General features: G+C 39.4%; 1 protein-coding gene across 1 annotated transcript in view; it reads right to left on the reverse strand.

The window, feature by feature from the left end:
* The window catches only part of LOC125892539 (hemicentin-1-like), a 41,550-nt gene that overhangs the window by 8,435 nt on the left and 19,943 nt on the right, over window positions 1-13,172 (reverse strand). Inside the window, exons 7-12 of the mRNA XM_049582520.1 lie at window positions 11,823-12,149; window positions 7,667-7,678; window positions 3,638-3,916; window positions 3,216-3,482; window positions 1,356-1,637; window positions 883-1,158 (exon numbers count right to left, since the gene is read on the reverse strand). Of these exons, the coding sequence (XP_049438477.1) occupies window positions 883-1,158; window positions 1,356-1,637; window positions 3,216-3,482; window positions 3,638-3,916; window positions 7,667-7,678; window positions 11,823-12,149 (1,443 nt within the window). The remainder of the gene's footprint in view (window positions 1-882; window positions 1,159-1,355; window positions 1,638-3,215; window positions 3,483-3,637; window positions 3,917-7,666; window positions 7,679-11,822; window positions 12,150-13,172) is intronic.

The raw sequence follows: 13,172 nt of genomic DNA on the forward strand, positions 1-13,172 counted from the left end.
CCAAAACGGTTACTGCACTCAAATTCAAAATACTGCTGCGAGTCATGTCCGCTCCCCCTCCCCTACAGATTCGAGGTTGCTGGACAGTGGCACGCTGGAGACTGATTTGTTTGCCCACGGGCGGCTGCCGTGCCAGGGCTGCGTCGCCACGTCCTTGATCTTTGGTTTTCCAGTGGACCGTTCGAGCAAGTCCGGCTTCTCTGCTGCTAACACTGCTGCCGGGATACAGCTGAGGAGAAGCCGGTTGCTCATGCTCTCATACAGTCTATGCTCATGCTATGTACTGGGACACTGCTAATGCTGCTTGCTGTGCTGCTGTGTCTCAGTCGTAACTGTAACTGATGCTGAGACTCTACTGACTGCATGACTGGTAGACGGCGGTGGGTGGCGCAACAGGTCAAAACACAAATTCAAAACATAAACATGATTTGCGGAAAAAAATGCGCAAAAATGTTTTTTAAATGCGAATATTCTGGCTGTACTGTTGTTCTTGGTGAGATCAGTATGTTATATGAACATTATTCCTTACTCTCTGTGACATATGAGGAGGATTTTACGACTATTTGCTTTAGATTTCTTACATATAGCTCCTTTAAAAGCCGCTAAAAATACAGACTTGCTAAATCACATCCGGAAACATATTTGTGTTGCCGAAACCTACATTGCCAACATTTTCTTCTTGCAGCGAGGCTGAAATCACCTCTGACCTACAGAACGAGTAAAGCAAGAGTGCACGTTTTCTCTCTTTTCAAACCTTCAGACTACTTGAAAAAGCCTCATCAAAAGCCTCTACAATCTCTGACCTTCAAAGAGGCAGTGCAGACACTAAAAGCCCAAGTTATTTTAGCCCTCAGCAACAACAGATAATTCACTCCAACTTACATTTTAGTACAGAGATGGCTGCAGTCTGCGATGTTTGATTTCTCATAGGCCTAGTTCTGTTGTTAAAGGCCTGACAGCTGTAGTTCCCATTCTGACTCTTCTGAATGTTCACCAGTCTGAGCTCTGGTCCAGTATCAGACAGCAGGTCTCCATTTAGAAACCAGTGAATCAAGGCAGGAGGTCCGGAGTCAGCTGAGCACATCAAAGTGATGTCTGAGCCTTCGTCATAGAATTCTTGCGATGGAGATATTGTCAGATTGATATTTTCTGGGCCGTCTGCAGCAAGAAACATAAAAAGATATGGTCACCAATAAAATGTAGGGAGGAAATGGATCGGCATCAAAAAGAATATCACGGATAGTAATTTTAGTAGCTCAAGGAAAAAAAGGACATAAAGCTTGACTCAGTGGCAAGACTTTAAACTGTCTGGGATTTTAATGAACGTGTGATGAATGTGTCTGTTAGTGACTCACAGATGATGAGGAGGTTTACTGGATCGCTGGTGCTGTTACTGAAATGATTGAACACGTGACACCTGAATGGTCCCTGGTCGTAGCGGGTCATGTTAACTATAGTGAGAGTGGAGCCTCCATCAGTGAGCTGAACTCTGTCGCTGGCTGTAACCTCAGAGCTGCCGTTCAGCCAGAGTAAAGAGGGAGAGGAACCAGAAGCGGAACAGTACAGGCTGACAGAGCTGCTGCTGGACTCCAAAATTTCTGTCGTGCTGGCATTTACTGTTACATTGGATATTGGTGCTGTGGGAGAAAATATTTTGATTAAGTTTAAGTTTTATTTTTAAGTTTATTTACTTAAAGATTTACTATAAGATTATTTGTTGGTACAAATTTCATGAAAACTGTCCTAACCCTAAAGATGCATGATGAACTGTCTCATTCTTAGGTTATCAAATTCAGACGCTTTGCGAAAATGGTTCAGTCCAACTACCAACCCAAAGTTAAACACAGCACCTTCGAAGGTATATTAGACATTGACAAGTATCTACAAAAAGTGCCAGTTAAAAAGAATATTTCACCTGCGAAGTGTCTATTTGATCATCAATTACTCACTGCGTGTCACCTTGAATTCATGAAAGAAACCTTGTTTATCTTGCAAGCCTCCACGGTGAACAGAATCTGAAAAAGGCAAATGTTTTTCATGGATTGAAGTAAACAGGGACCATATTTAACAACAGCAAACTATATCCAAACATCCCTTTACAAAGACTCACAAAACACATGCAGTATGATCTCATTTATTCAGTGTGGTCTCATTTATCCAGTCGTATGCTCAGTACTTCCTTAACACATGCATGTTTGCTAAAATGCTTCAATATGAAACACTTCTGTCTATGAGTAAGGCATCCTGAGAGTGCCTATGAGCTCTGTTTAAACAGAGTTTTAACATGTGCCCAGTCACAGTATTTGGCTGTGCCTGAGACTGTTTTATAATTTAACGTTTTAGCGAAAATGCATGTGTTTAGGATATACTTAGCATACAACTGGATAAATGAGACTTGGATTATACTGCACAGGTTGTGTGAGAGTTGGTAATCGTATGTCTTGATATAGTTTCGCTGTTGGTACATGTGGACCCTGATTACCTTAATTCATGAAGAATATTTGCCTTTTTTTGATTCTCCATTCACTATTAAGACATGGGAGAAAAACAATTTTTTTTTATGAATTTAATGTAACACACAGTTGGTAATTGATATACAAATGGTCATTTTGTGAGGTATTCCTTTAAAACATTTTGCTCATATTTTGAAGATAAAGTCATCAACCAATATTTTCTTGTGATTACTTGCATTCCAATGTTTGAAAGGTAAAAAGTAGTAGATAAAAGAGGCTAACGATCTTTCCAATGACTGCAACTGTCGTTGTCAATGTAAAGATTAATCACATTACTGTAATGTATTACTGCCAACACTGGTGGTAAAGCAGTGTTAAATCCACTGTTTAAATTCTCAAAGAGCTTAAATGTGCAAGGCTAAGTTGTGGGTTAAAAAAGAAAGTGATGCACAGGACATCTAGAATTTGATTTTACATCTAGATATTTTATCAAAAAACATGATGTCGTATTTGTCAAGCATCATAAATGTTACGTTATTTAAAGAAGTGTAGGTCCATTCAGATAGTACATAAGGATTTAATATCCTACAATGTGGGCAAAAAAGGTTTGCTAACTTAAAGTAGCCTAATTTAAGTAATAATATGAGGGGAAATCTGTACTAAACATACTGTACACACCAAATCCAAATGCCTGTAGTTGACAATAAAATGCCAACTTACTGAATATGTAACTACCATGTAAACCTGTTTATTTCTACTTACCCAGCACAGTTATAGCTGCAGGTGGAGATATTTGATATCTTAGAGTTTTGTTGTTAAAGGCCTGACAGCTGTAGTTCCCTCTGTCATTCATCTGAATGTTCATCAGTCTGAGCTCTGGTCCAGTATTAGACAGCAGGTCTGCATTCAGAAACCACTGAAACAAGGCAGGAGGTCTGGAGACAGCTGAGCAGGTCAGGATGATGTCTGACCCTTCTGTATAGTATTCTTGTGATGGAGACAGCTTCAAATTTATGTTTTCTGGGCCGTCTGCATTGTGTGGCACATGGGAAATGAATAAAAAAATGAATGAATCACCAAAAACAAAGCAACAGGGATCAAGCTGCAAATTTGCAGTGTGAAAATGTTAAGCGCTGAGATTTGCAAGAACATGCAATAACTTTGCATTAACATTAGTAACTCACAGCTGATGGAGAGGTTTACTGGATCACTGGTGCCATTACTGACAGGATTGGACACTTGACACCTGAATGGTCCCTGGTCATAGCGGGTCACACTGACAATTGTAAGAGTGGCACCTCCATCAGTGAGCTGAACTCTGTCACTGGCTGTAACCTCAGAGCTGCCGTTCAGCCAGAGGAAAGAGGGAGAGGAACCAGAGGAGGAGCAGGACAGACGGACAGAGCTGCTGAGCTCCACCAAGTCTGTGCTGCTGGGAGTTACAACCACATTGGAGACTGGTGCTGTTGGTTGAAATGAACAATGCAGTTATTAGAAGTCATAAAAAAGGGTAAAAGACATTACACATATCAATTGCTGTGGATTTTCTACCCTGCTTCTGTGGCAGCATAACTCCTAAAAACATTGTGTAACATAACCCTGACACTAAACATGATGGACAGTTGTGAATTGGTACTGATGTCACTCCCTGTATGTCAATTAAAGTGAGATTTTATTGAACTGATAACGCTATTGCTTAAGAAAAGGGCTGCAGAAAAGATATGGCGTGGGTCAAAGTCCTAATTTTAGGAATAGCTGTGAAAAGATTTAGTTTCTCCAATAATTGATATTGAACATCAGTGGAAACATTTTTAATTGTCAACCTGGGCTATCATGATATATGAGAAGTCACATTCTTTGACTTAAGGTGTGTTTTATACAGTTAAAATGGATGAAAATGATTCCTCTTAAAGGAACAAAATCTTCGTCAACATACCGAGTATGAGCAGCGTGCAAATTCCTTTCTGCTGTGCTCCGCCATTTGGTATGATCATGACTGTGTATTCTCCATTGTCACTAAGAGTCAGATTCCTGAGCTCCAGAGATCCAGTAGGTCTGAAGAGGGTGACCCTGTTTGCATACGCTGGCTCAATTATGTCTGTGCTGCTCGAGGTTAGTATACTAGAATGAGCACCGTGGATATCGGAAAAACTCCACACTACTATTAGAAACGGAGTAGCTGGTGGAGTCACTGTTGTGGTGAACGTCACCGTCTCTCCAACAGCTGCAATGAGATTGTCTGGTAGCACACCAGCTCCATGGCTCAAACCTGGAGGAGACAGTTACATGATGGGAATAAATGTTACTGAGACTTCGATGACAATGCACCGTGGATCACTGGGATATATACACCAAAGCACTGCTGATACAAGACTGTTATTTGTTTAAAAGCAAGTTGTTAGGTCTTTAAAAGCTTATTTTTGTAATCTAGAGTATCTGAAGTGATGAGAATGAAATGAAATGACTGAGAATCATACTCTGATAGCATTGAAAGAATTTGGTCTTTATAGTTTGTTAGATCAAACTGTGACCTGCGGTGACAGAAGCTTTGATGCTACACTTTTTAACATATGAAATTGTAATAATAAACCTTGGGTCGAGTTTGACCCATTTTAAACCTAAAATCAGGTCAAGTTTAAGGGTTAAATTACATTGAGGGCTAAATTTAATCCAGATGACCTTAATAATCATGACCTGATGGAAGAGTTGGATGTTAAAGTGGTTTTAAAAGTCTTTATTTCTCACCTGAGATGGTTCCCAGGATTATCACCAGTATCACAGATGTTTTCATATCTCCTGCAGTCTCCAGGCGCGTAGAAAGTGTTTTCACAGAGGAGGTGCTGTGAGTACAGTATCTGTGTTTGAGGGGAGGGGCAATGGACTCCTTCACCTATTACAACCTTTACATCTTTTGTGGTGCCTCATCCAAAACCAATAAGCGAGAGCCATGCAATTAATGTAAGTTGGTGTGGGTGCTATTCGTGTTCTTATCTGATTTGTTATAAATCAGATCCATAAACAAACTCGGGTACACTCATATCAACCAACAGCAAATTTCTGATAGGAGTCCAGGACATAGTGGTAATTGTTGTTGAACAAATAGTCCAGTACAATTTCAAAGGTGTTAATGTGCACTATTTAAGTCTACACACTGTCAGTGTTTTTTTTTTTAAATTTTTTTTTTTAAAATTTTTTTATTAATATTTTTTATTTGGAAATGCAAACAATTACAAAATACAGTAAGTATATACTTGGAATGATATTTTCATGTTTCCTTTTCTTCCACTCCAAACGAACAACCCACCCACCCTAACCTGGAGAGCACCCATCTAGAGAAGCACAAAAAAATAGAGTATATGTATACAGACAAGCAAATAAGTACATGTGCCCACACACAGTACATTCACATACATAAACATACACAGACACATGAGAGGCCACGATTAGCCACGCACACCGCCACCATGCTCATGCTTATTCACTATCTGCTCATACAAGCCTGCAAAATAAATACACTTTACCAGTTCTATTAGTGAAACTGTGCATAGACCTACTGTGTTCTATATGATTAAATATCTTGGATTGGGAAATTTTATTACAGGACATTAGGCAAAGTTTTGAGTTAACTGAAATGTGTCAGAACTATTTCCAGTTTGAGTGACAAAGAATTTGTGACTTTTAATGAGATCAAGCCAAGACACTTTAATAAATAAATAAATACACTTTACCAGTTCTATTAGTGAAACTGTGCATAGACCTACTGTGTTCTATATGATTAAATATCTTGGATTGGGAAATTTTATTACAGGACATTAGGCAAAGACAGGCATTTAATTCTGATAAGACATGCAGAGGAATGGCAACGTGAGATAATACACATTGTTTAGCTGTAAAAACAACAACTGTATATGATGTACTCATAAAAAGTCAATGTAAACATTGTTGGATTATTTTTCACCAATAAATCCCTCATTAGTAAAACCTAGTTCCAATGTAAAAGAAAATTAGTTCAATTGTTGTTATCTACTTGTAGTTACATGTATTGATTCAATCATGTCTATACAGATTTACCATGATTGAATATTTTATATTGACAGCACAGTGGTGGCACAATGACATTTTCTCATGCAGTCAAACTTTTACTCCCTCAGTATGTTGCAGCCTGAACAGTATGTCACACTGATATGATGAGATTATCACAGTGCAATCAGTGATAATAAGTAATAACACCACCCGCTGTACACAAAGTACTGTGGCTATGGGAATTATTAGATGTTTAAGTAGTTAATTTATCATTGACGGTGACAACTTTAATGGTGTCACCTGCAGAAAATGAGTCATCCCTCTAATTTCAGGAGATTTTCAGCAAATTGTGCTGTTGTTGTTATTATTTATGATTTAAACACACCCGAGAAATTATTTCTCAAGAATGTGCAACACACAAATACGATATACACAGTTTCAGGTATGTTTTCATATCAACAGGTGTGCTGACTGGACTGTATAAGCATAATAAAGTAAGCAATATGAATTTTCATTTGAGAATATTTTATACACTGGGAATCACCTGTGTGGTGAAAATTTTGTCTCCTCCTTACAGACACAGGTTGCTCCCTCAGTACAACTCTTATTACTCACCTGTGAAGTACATTAGCTCATCATCTAATCAGCTTGTCCACTTTTAGGAAAATCACAGACTTTGGCCTTGTGCCATGGCTGGTCAGGGTCATGATGTAGTGCGTTTGGGTGGTGCTTGAAGGTACATCCTGCTGCTCATGAACTCATGTCGACTTTGATAAAAGGTTTTAATAAAACTTTATAATAGCTATAATTTGATAAGAAGTCAATAGTCAGTGATATTAAGATATGTCCCAATTCAAGCTACACAGTCATCAAAAGCACTTTGGCCCAGACTAAAATGTTCCACCACAGATCTTCATTGTCGCAAGAAGCTGAAACCTACAGACTTTGGTGAGCCACTGTATATAAAAAAAAAATGCTATATATGCTAAGCAATCATGTACTGCTGTCTGAAATAGTCACAGGCAAATGTATTCATAATCAGAAATGAACTCAACAAATTGCCATTATATTACTACTGGTTCTAGTATTACGATGTACTGCAGCTCTGTGTGTGGTTTGTCTAAGTGGTGTTGCAGGACCCCAGCAGAAGCAGTTGCTGTACTCCAGTAGGCACAGTTAATGTCAGATACTGTACCTTCTCTCTGTCTCATGACTGTCAAAATATATAAAAGGGAAAAAGTAGAATGTAATATATGTGAGTGTTATGTAGGCTTTATTACTGTTGACTGTTGTAGTTTTTGTTCAAGTGTTAGTATGTCATAAAAATGCCATAAAAAAATTATAGATTAGTTTATCACGTAGTCATAGTCTGTGCACTTTTCCTGTGTGTATATATATTAATCATACTCTGGCTCCCTAAAATGGCACTAAGTCATCAAAACTTTAACAACCCCCGACTGAAGATTTTCCTTTTAAAATCCTCCAAAATTGTTTGTTTAGCTGTTAAGTTTCTAAAATTTTCTCCTGGGGGGGAATTCACACAGACGCCCCTCAAGGGTTGGGTCAGTTAAAGGATGACATAAATATTTTTCAACCTGGACCCTATTTCCCCGTGTAAATTGGTCAAAGAGACTGATGTTAACAACAGTTTTTGAAATTGGTCCAGTATTGAGTGAGTCGGCAGCAGACGGCAGCCATGCAACAGGCTGTAATGGAAGCACATGGGGCAACTGAACACCTTCACTGCATGTCTGTCAAAAGTGGTTACTTTTGCCACAAAGCAGCTCATTCTGTAGTCCCATTTTCACCAAAAACTTTCGGTATGGTACCTTCAGAACCAAAAGTAACCCTTCAGACATGGTACCTAGCCCCTAGGTCTGCTAGCATTTCCACCGCAAACAGTACTCTTTCATGTGGGTGGGGGTTGTTGTCACTCACTGCTCCATCCAGTACTCACTGTATTTCCTCCCCTATCAGTCTGCACCTCATTTACCATCCACAGAATGAGGCTGCACGCTGACAAGAACAAAATAAGACAAAATAAAACAGGCTGCAGTGAGAGTCTCTCTTGATGGGACATTTAAAAGTAGCAGGTTTGTGCATTTAGTCCTTCCCAGACAAGCTCCGGGGCTTTAGTGTTGCAGGAGCCCACAGGAATGATGCTCTGCGACACTTTCATTTCTCCAAGTGAGGATTAGAATATATGCAGTTCACATTATCCCGTCAAAACTGATATAAACGCTTTACAATCCATTCATTACTAAAAGTGTATGTCAATTAAGAGAAACAATAAAAGCTAATGGAATTTAAAGTTGATCAAAGTGAAATTGAAGGTGTGTTGATTGATTTGCGTCATCAACTGATGTATTGAGTTACATTGCCATTACATTATAGTTAATGTTCCACCTTAGAAGTCACTGGCAGTTGGCCCAGTGTATTAAGTTATTTTATAAAGTTATTTTATAAATAAAACTCTCCACACAGGGATCGATAGTGCAAGCGTTTTACTCGCATTTGCGACTAAAAATAGGTGTGTGTGAACTGTAAAAAATATTTAGGGGCACATGTGCGCATAAAAAAATCAGCCGAAGCAGCCTATATTTTTGTCAATAAAAAAATATGATAATCTAACCGCAAATGTTGGAGGAACTCCAGCCGCCTTCCCTCTTCCCCGTATGACACGGTTATGGACGGTTTTTCAAGCCACTGTCGGCACGATGAATATAAGTCCCACTGTCGGCAGTGTGGAAATAGGTCAAAGTGTGGAGGAGACGGATGGTTAAGCGGCGGACCTACGGGGAAGCCTGCTCCGTTCTCCCTGCAGTTAGGGACCATTCTCCACGGTCAGGCTGTCGGCTGGGTGGGAATAAGTCAAAGTGTGGCGGAGAAGAGGGACCGGGAAAAGCAGCAGACCTCCGGGGAAGCCTGCTCCATTCTCCCCACAGTTAAGGACCGTTCGCCACGGTACCACTGCTGGGCAGGGTGGAAATAAGTCCTGCAGAGTTTCAGAGGACCTGGAGAATGTTTAGGATAGTAATAACATTATATAAGATAATCATATTGCAAAGATAATATATGTAAGATAATAACATTAAAGACAAAATGAAATTGCAATACTTTTTCAAAACTTGATGATTTTACCTTCCTGTACATTTTGTATACAAATTCATTCAATAATTTTGCTTGTAAATGTCTATTTGCATCACGTTTATTACGGAAAACACATTATTTGATCAATTTACATTGTGCCCCTAAAGCTCTTTGTGCGCTCCTTACTTTTTCAACTTAGGAGCACATGTGCTCCTTGGGGAAAAAAGTTAGCGTCAAGCCCTGCCACAGTATGAACAGTGGTTACATGATCCTCAAAACCAGCCACAACTCAGCCCTGAGCAGAGTGACCGTCCGCTTTTGACCAATCAACGGATTGCAGTGTTCACAGCTCCACCTTTTAGTACCAGATCTGTGTGCTAGGTACCCCAACAGAGGGGTGACCAAAAATTGGTACGGTAGAGAATGGTTTCATTGGTACCATCCACAACTTTTCACAATGGAAACAGAAAAAAAGCGTACTGAACTGAACTGAACCATACTGTACTGCTGGGCAGAAACAGGGCACAAGGTAACAAAAACACAACAGTTCTTAGTTTCAGGTGATTCTTAACAAATGGAAACATAGATATTAATATATTTAATTTCAGCATATATATCCCCCTAAATCCTATACACTGAATCTCTAAGGGTTCATGGCAGCAGCGCGTAGGTGCACCCTTGTGGAAAAAAAAATGGAACAAATGGAGAGTACATGGTGTCCATTAATACACAACAGAATCTGATAACGAGTTTTAATAAAACTTTATTGTAGTGGCAGTTTAGTAGGACTTTATCAGGCATCAGTGTTACAGCATTAAACACTTTATCATAGTTTGAAGGCTGCATGACACAAGAACAAAATATATTAAGTAGGTCTGTTATACAACACCTGAAATGTTAGTAGTGTCAAGATTGTTTTATTATAGCAGTCATGAGACCACAGCTGCAGTGGGGACAGATTGTACTTTGCTCTCTTAAGTGAGAGGTGCTATTACAGCAATATTAATGATACTTTTAGATGACTTAATATACAGTTGAAAGGAGAAATGAGACAGCAGCAAGTCATTTAACACAATAATGAATGTCAAAGATGTATATGACTGAAGAACATTATAAATAAATTGCATGGACAAAAGCAAATGTGAAGGACCTCTAGTTTGTCATTTTATCATTTATCGTTTACACCTTCATTTTATGTGAACATAAAATTTAAAGAGACACAGCAGTACTGTTTAACACAGAAAAATCATTTAAAGTAAACACATTAATACACATTTAAAAACCATTTCCATGGACAAAAAGCAGTCTTTAGACCGATTTGAGTGCCACCGCGGTCAGGACAGTGCAAACCATCATGGACATAGAACCACTGATGGGAGTAGAGGAGTCTGGATCAGAAGAAAAAAACATTACTCTGTCTTTTTCGTTTGCAATCACACATCAGAATTAACAAGTTAGAGAGTTATGAAAGAGAGCTTAAATACCACGCAGGTTGTGGAACACAGAGGCTTCCTGGCCAGTGGTAGGGTTACGGGCGATGCAGGTGTACCTCCCCAGGTGACTTGGTGCTAACTCATAGATGTAGTGTACGGGCCCATGCATCATCATGTGTTTGAACTTCCAGAAGAAAGTTGCCTTTGGTAGGGAGTCAGCAGAGCAGCTAAGAAAGACGGACTCTTCAAGTTCTGCTCCTATTGGCGTCTGAACAATTACTGGTCTGTCAGGTCCATCTGAATAGAAAAGGAAAAATATAATGAGCTTTAGCAGTTAAAAGCTAATACTCAAAATATATAAAGCATCATATCACAGTACAATTGAAAGTACTTACAATAGACTAGAAGTCTGCATCTGGCGGTATCGAAGCTGATGTCATTGCTGACATTACACAGAAACTCTCCGGTGTCTATCCTGTTCACGGGGCTGATGGACAACACTCTGTTCCCATCGTGAAAGCTGAATCTTCCTCCAGCAGCCAGAGGTTGGCCGTCCTTCATCCACACTCTAGACGTGAAGCCGTCAGAATTGCAGGTTAGGTTCAGGGAGGTTATACCTTCTACTACGTTCTCTGTCGGGCAGGCCATGGTGGGTTTTGACACTTTGGCTGTGCACAAAAAAAGAAAAGACAGATGATAAGAGAAGTTAATATCGACATGTTTCAGATTTTTCCATACCAAAATTTGTTGATACTACACAAGCATTATTTTAACTCCTTCCTAACATTAAAAAAAGCAGCAGATTAATTAAAGTCTTACTTACTCAGCACTTCCAGCTTAGCAGTTCCTTGAATCTGTCCGGCTCCATATGGGATGATGATTAACTCGTATTCTCCGCTGTCTTTTTCAGTCAGGTTTCTAAGCACCAGAGATCCAGTAGATTTATCCAGGGTGATCCTGTTCTCATAGCCTGCTCCCACTACATCTGCACTGGTTGATGTTATTATATTGGTGGTACCATTGAAGCTCCAGGTCAATGCCAGAAATGGTTGCGCTGTTGGTTTCACGGTTGTTGTGAAGGTCACACTCTCTCCTTTTACTCCACTAAGTAGATCGACGGGGAGCACTCCAGCTCCATAGGAAAGACTTGCTGAAATGTGAACATAGTGAGCCAACAGTTCACAACCTGTAGTTGTCTAGAAGAGGAATTTAAAAAAAAAAAACCCAACATGAATATATTTCTTACCTGAGGAGAGGAATACAAGTATGGCTGTTGTGAGAAACGTGTAGTTCATGGTGGATTACTCAGTTTGGTCCTCTTCTAACGTTATCTGAGCCTGAGTTTGAGCAACAGCGGAATAAGTGTCCCTAGATTACCTGCAATAAATGAACCGTGTCATCAAGATGTCCACAGGCTTGGCACACTTAATTATTAATTAACCCTTTGTTGTTGTGGCTCTCCAAACTTGCATAACAAGCTAATAAAAAGCAACTGCATGTTCTCAGCCCCAGAAATTATGATCATTATTAATTGTTACCCCAGAGTTAGTTTACTAACTTGAACATGTCAGATCTTTTCAGAGTAAGAGTCTACAGCCGTGCTGCTGCAGTAACTGTTAACATACAATATATAACATATGATTATAAACTTTATTCAGCAATGTTTTAAACAAAGTTACTAAATACTTTTCATGGTTCAACCAGGATAGAAAGTTTTCAGAAGTGAGAAAAAAATTAGGCAATTCAAAATTAAACAGAAATTAACCAGAGTTGCAGTTTGGTCACAGTTGTAAACATGTTCTTTACACTATGAAACGGTCGCAGTTCTGCTTCAGTGCTACCTGATGAGGTTCAAGCAACAAGAGTATGTAGTTAGATTCAGGAAAAACATCATGGTTTGGCATTAAATAAGTATGTCATGAGACATACGACACACCACATATGTCACTAGGGTAGCATGCTGCACATACTAGCATACTAGTCTACGTTATTAGCAATAGAAGTCAGCTGTGACTTTGGGATGCAAATACTGGTGTCTAGGGTAAAAGTCCGGTGTTTATCCAGCACACATCCACCCCCTCCCATCCACCATTTAGGGGCTTCCTGGATATTTGTACAATATTGCACAGACTTTGTCGCTTTTTATGCCACGTGATGTCGCTTCCTCCTCTCC

The sequence above is a fragment of the Epinephelus fuscoguttatus genome, linkage group LG8, assembly GCF_011397635.1.
Source record: "Epinephelus fuscoguttatus linkage group LG8, E.fuscoguttatus.final_Chr_v1".
NCBI classification, from domain to species: Eukaryota; Metazoa; Chordata; class Actinopteri; order Perciformes; family Serranidae; genus Epinephelus; species Epinephelus fuscoguttatus.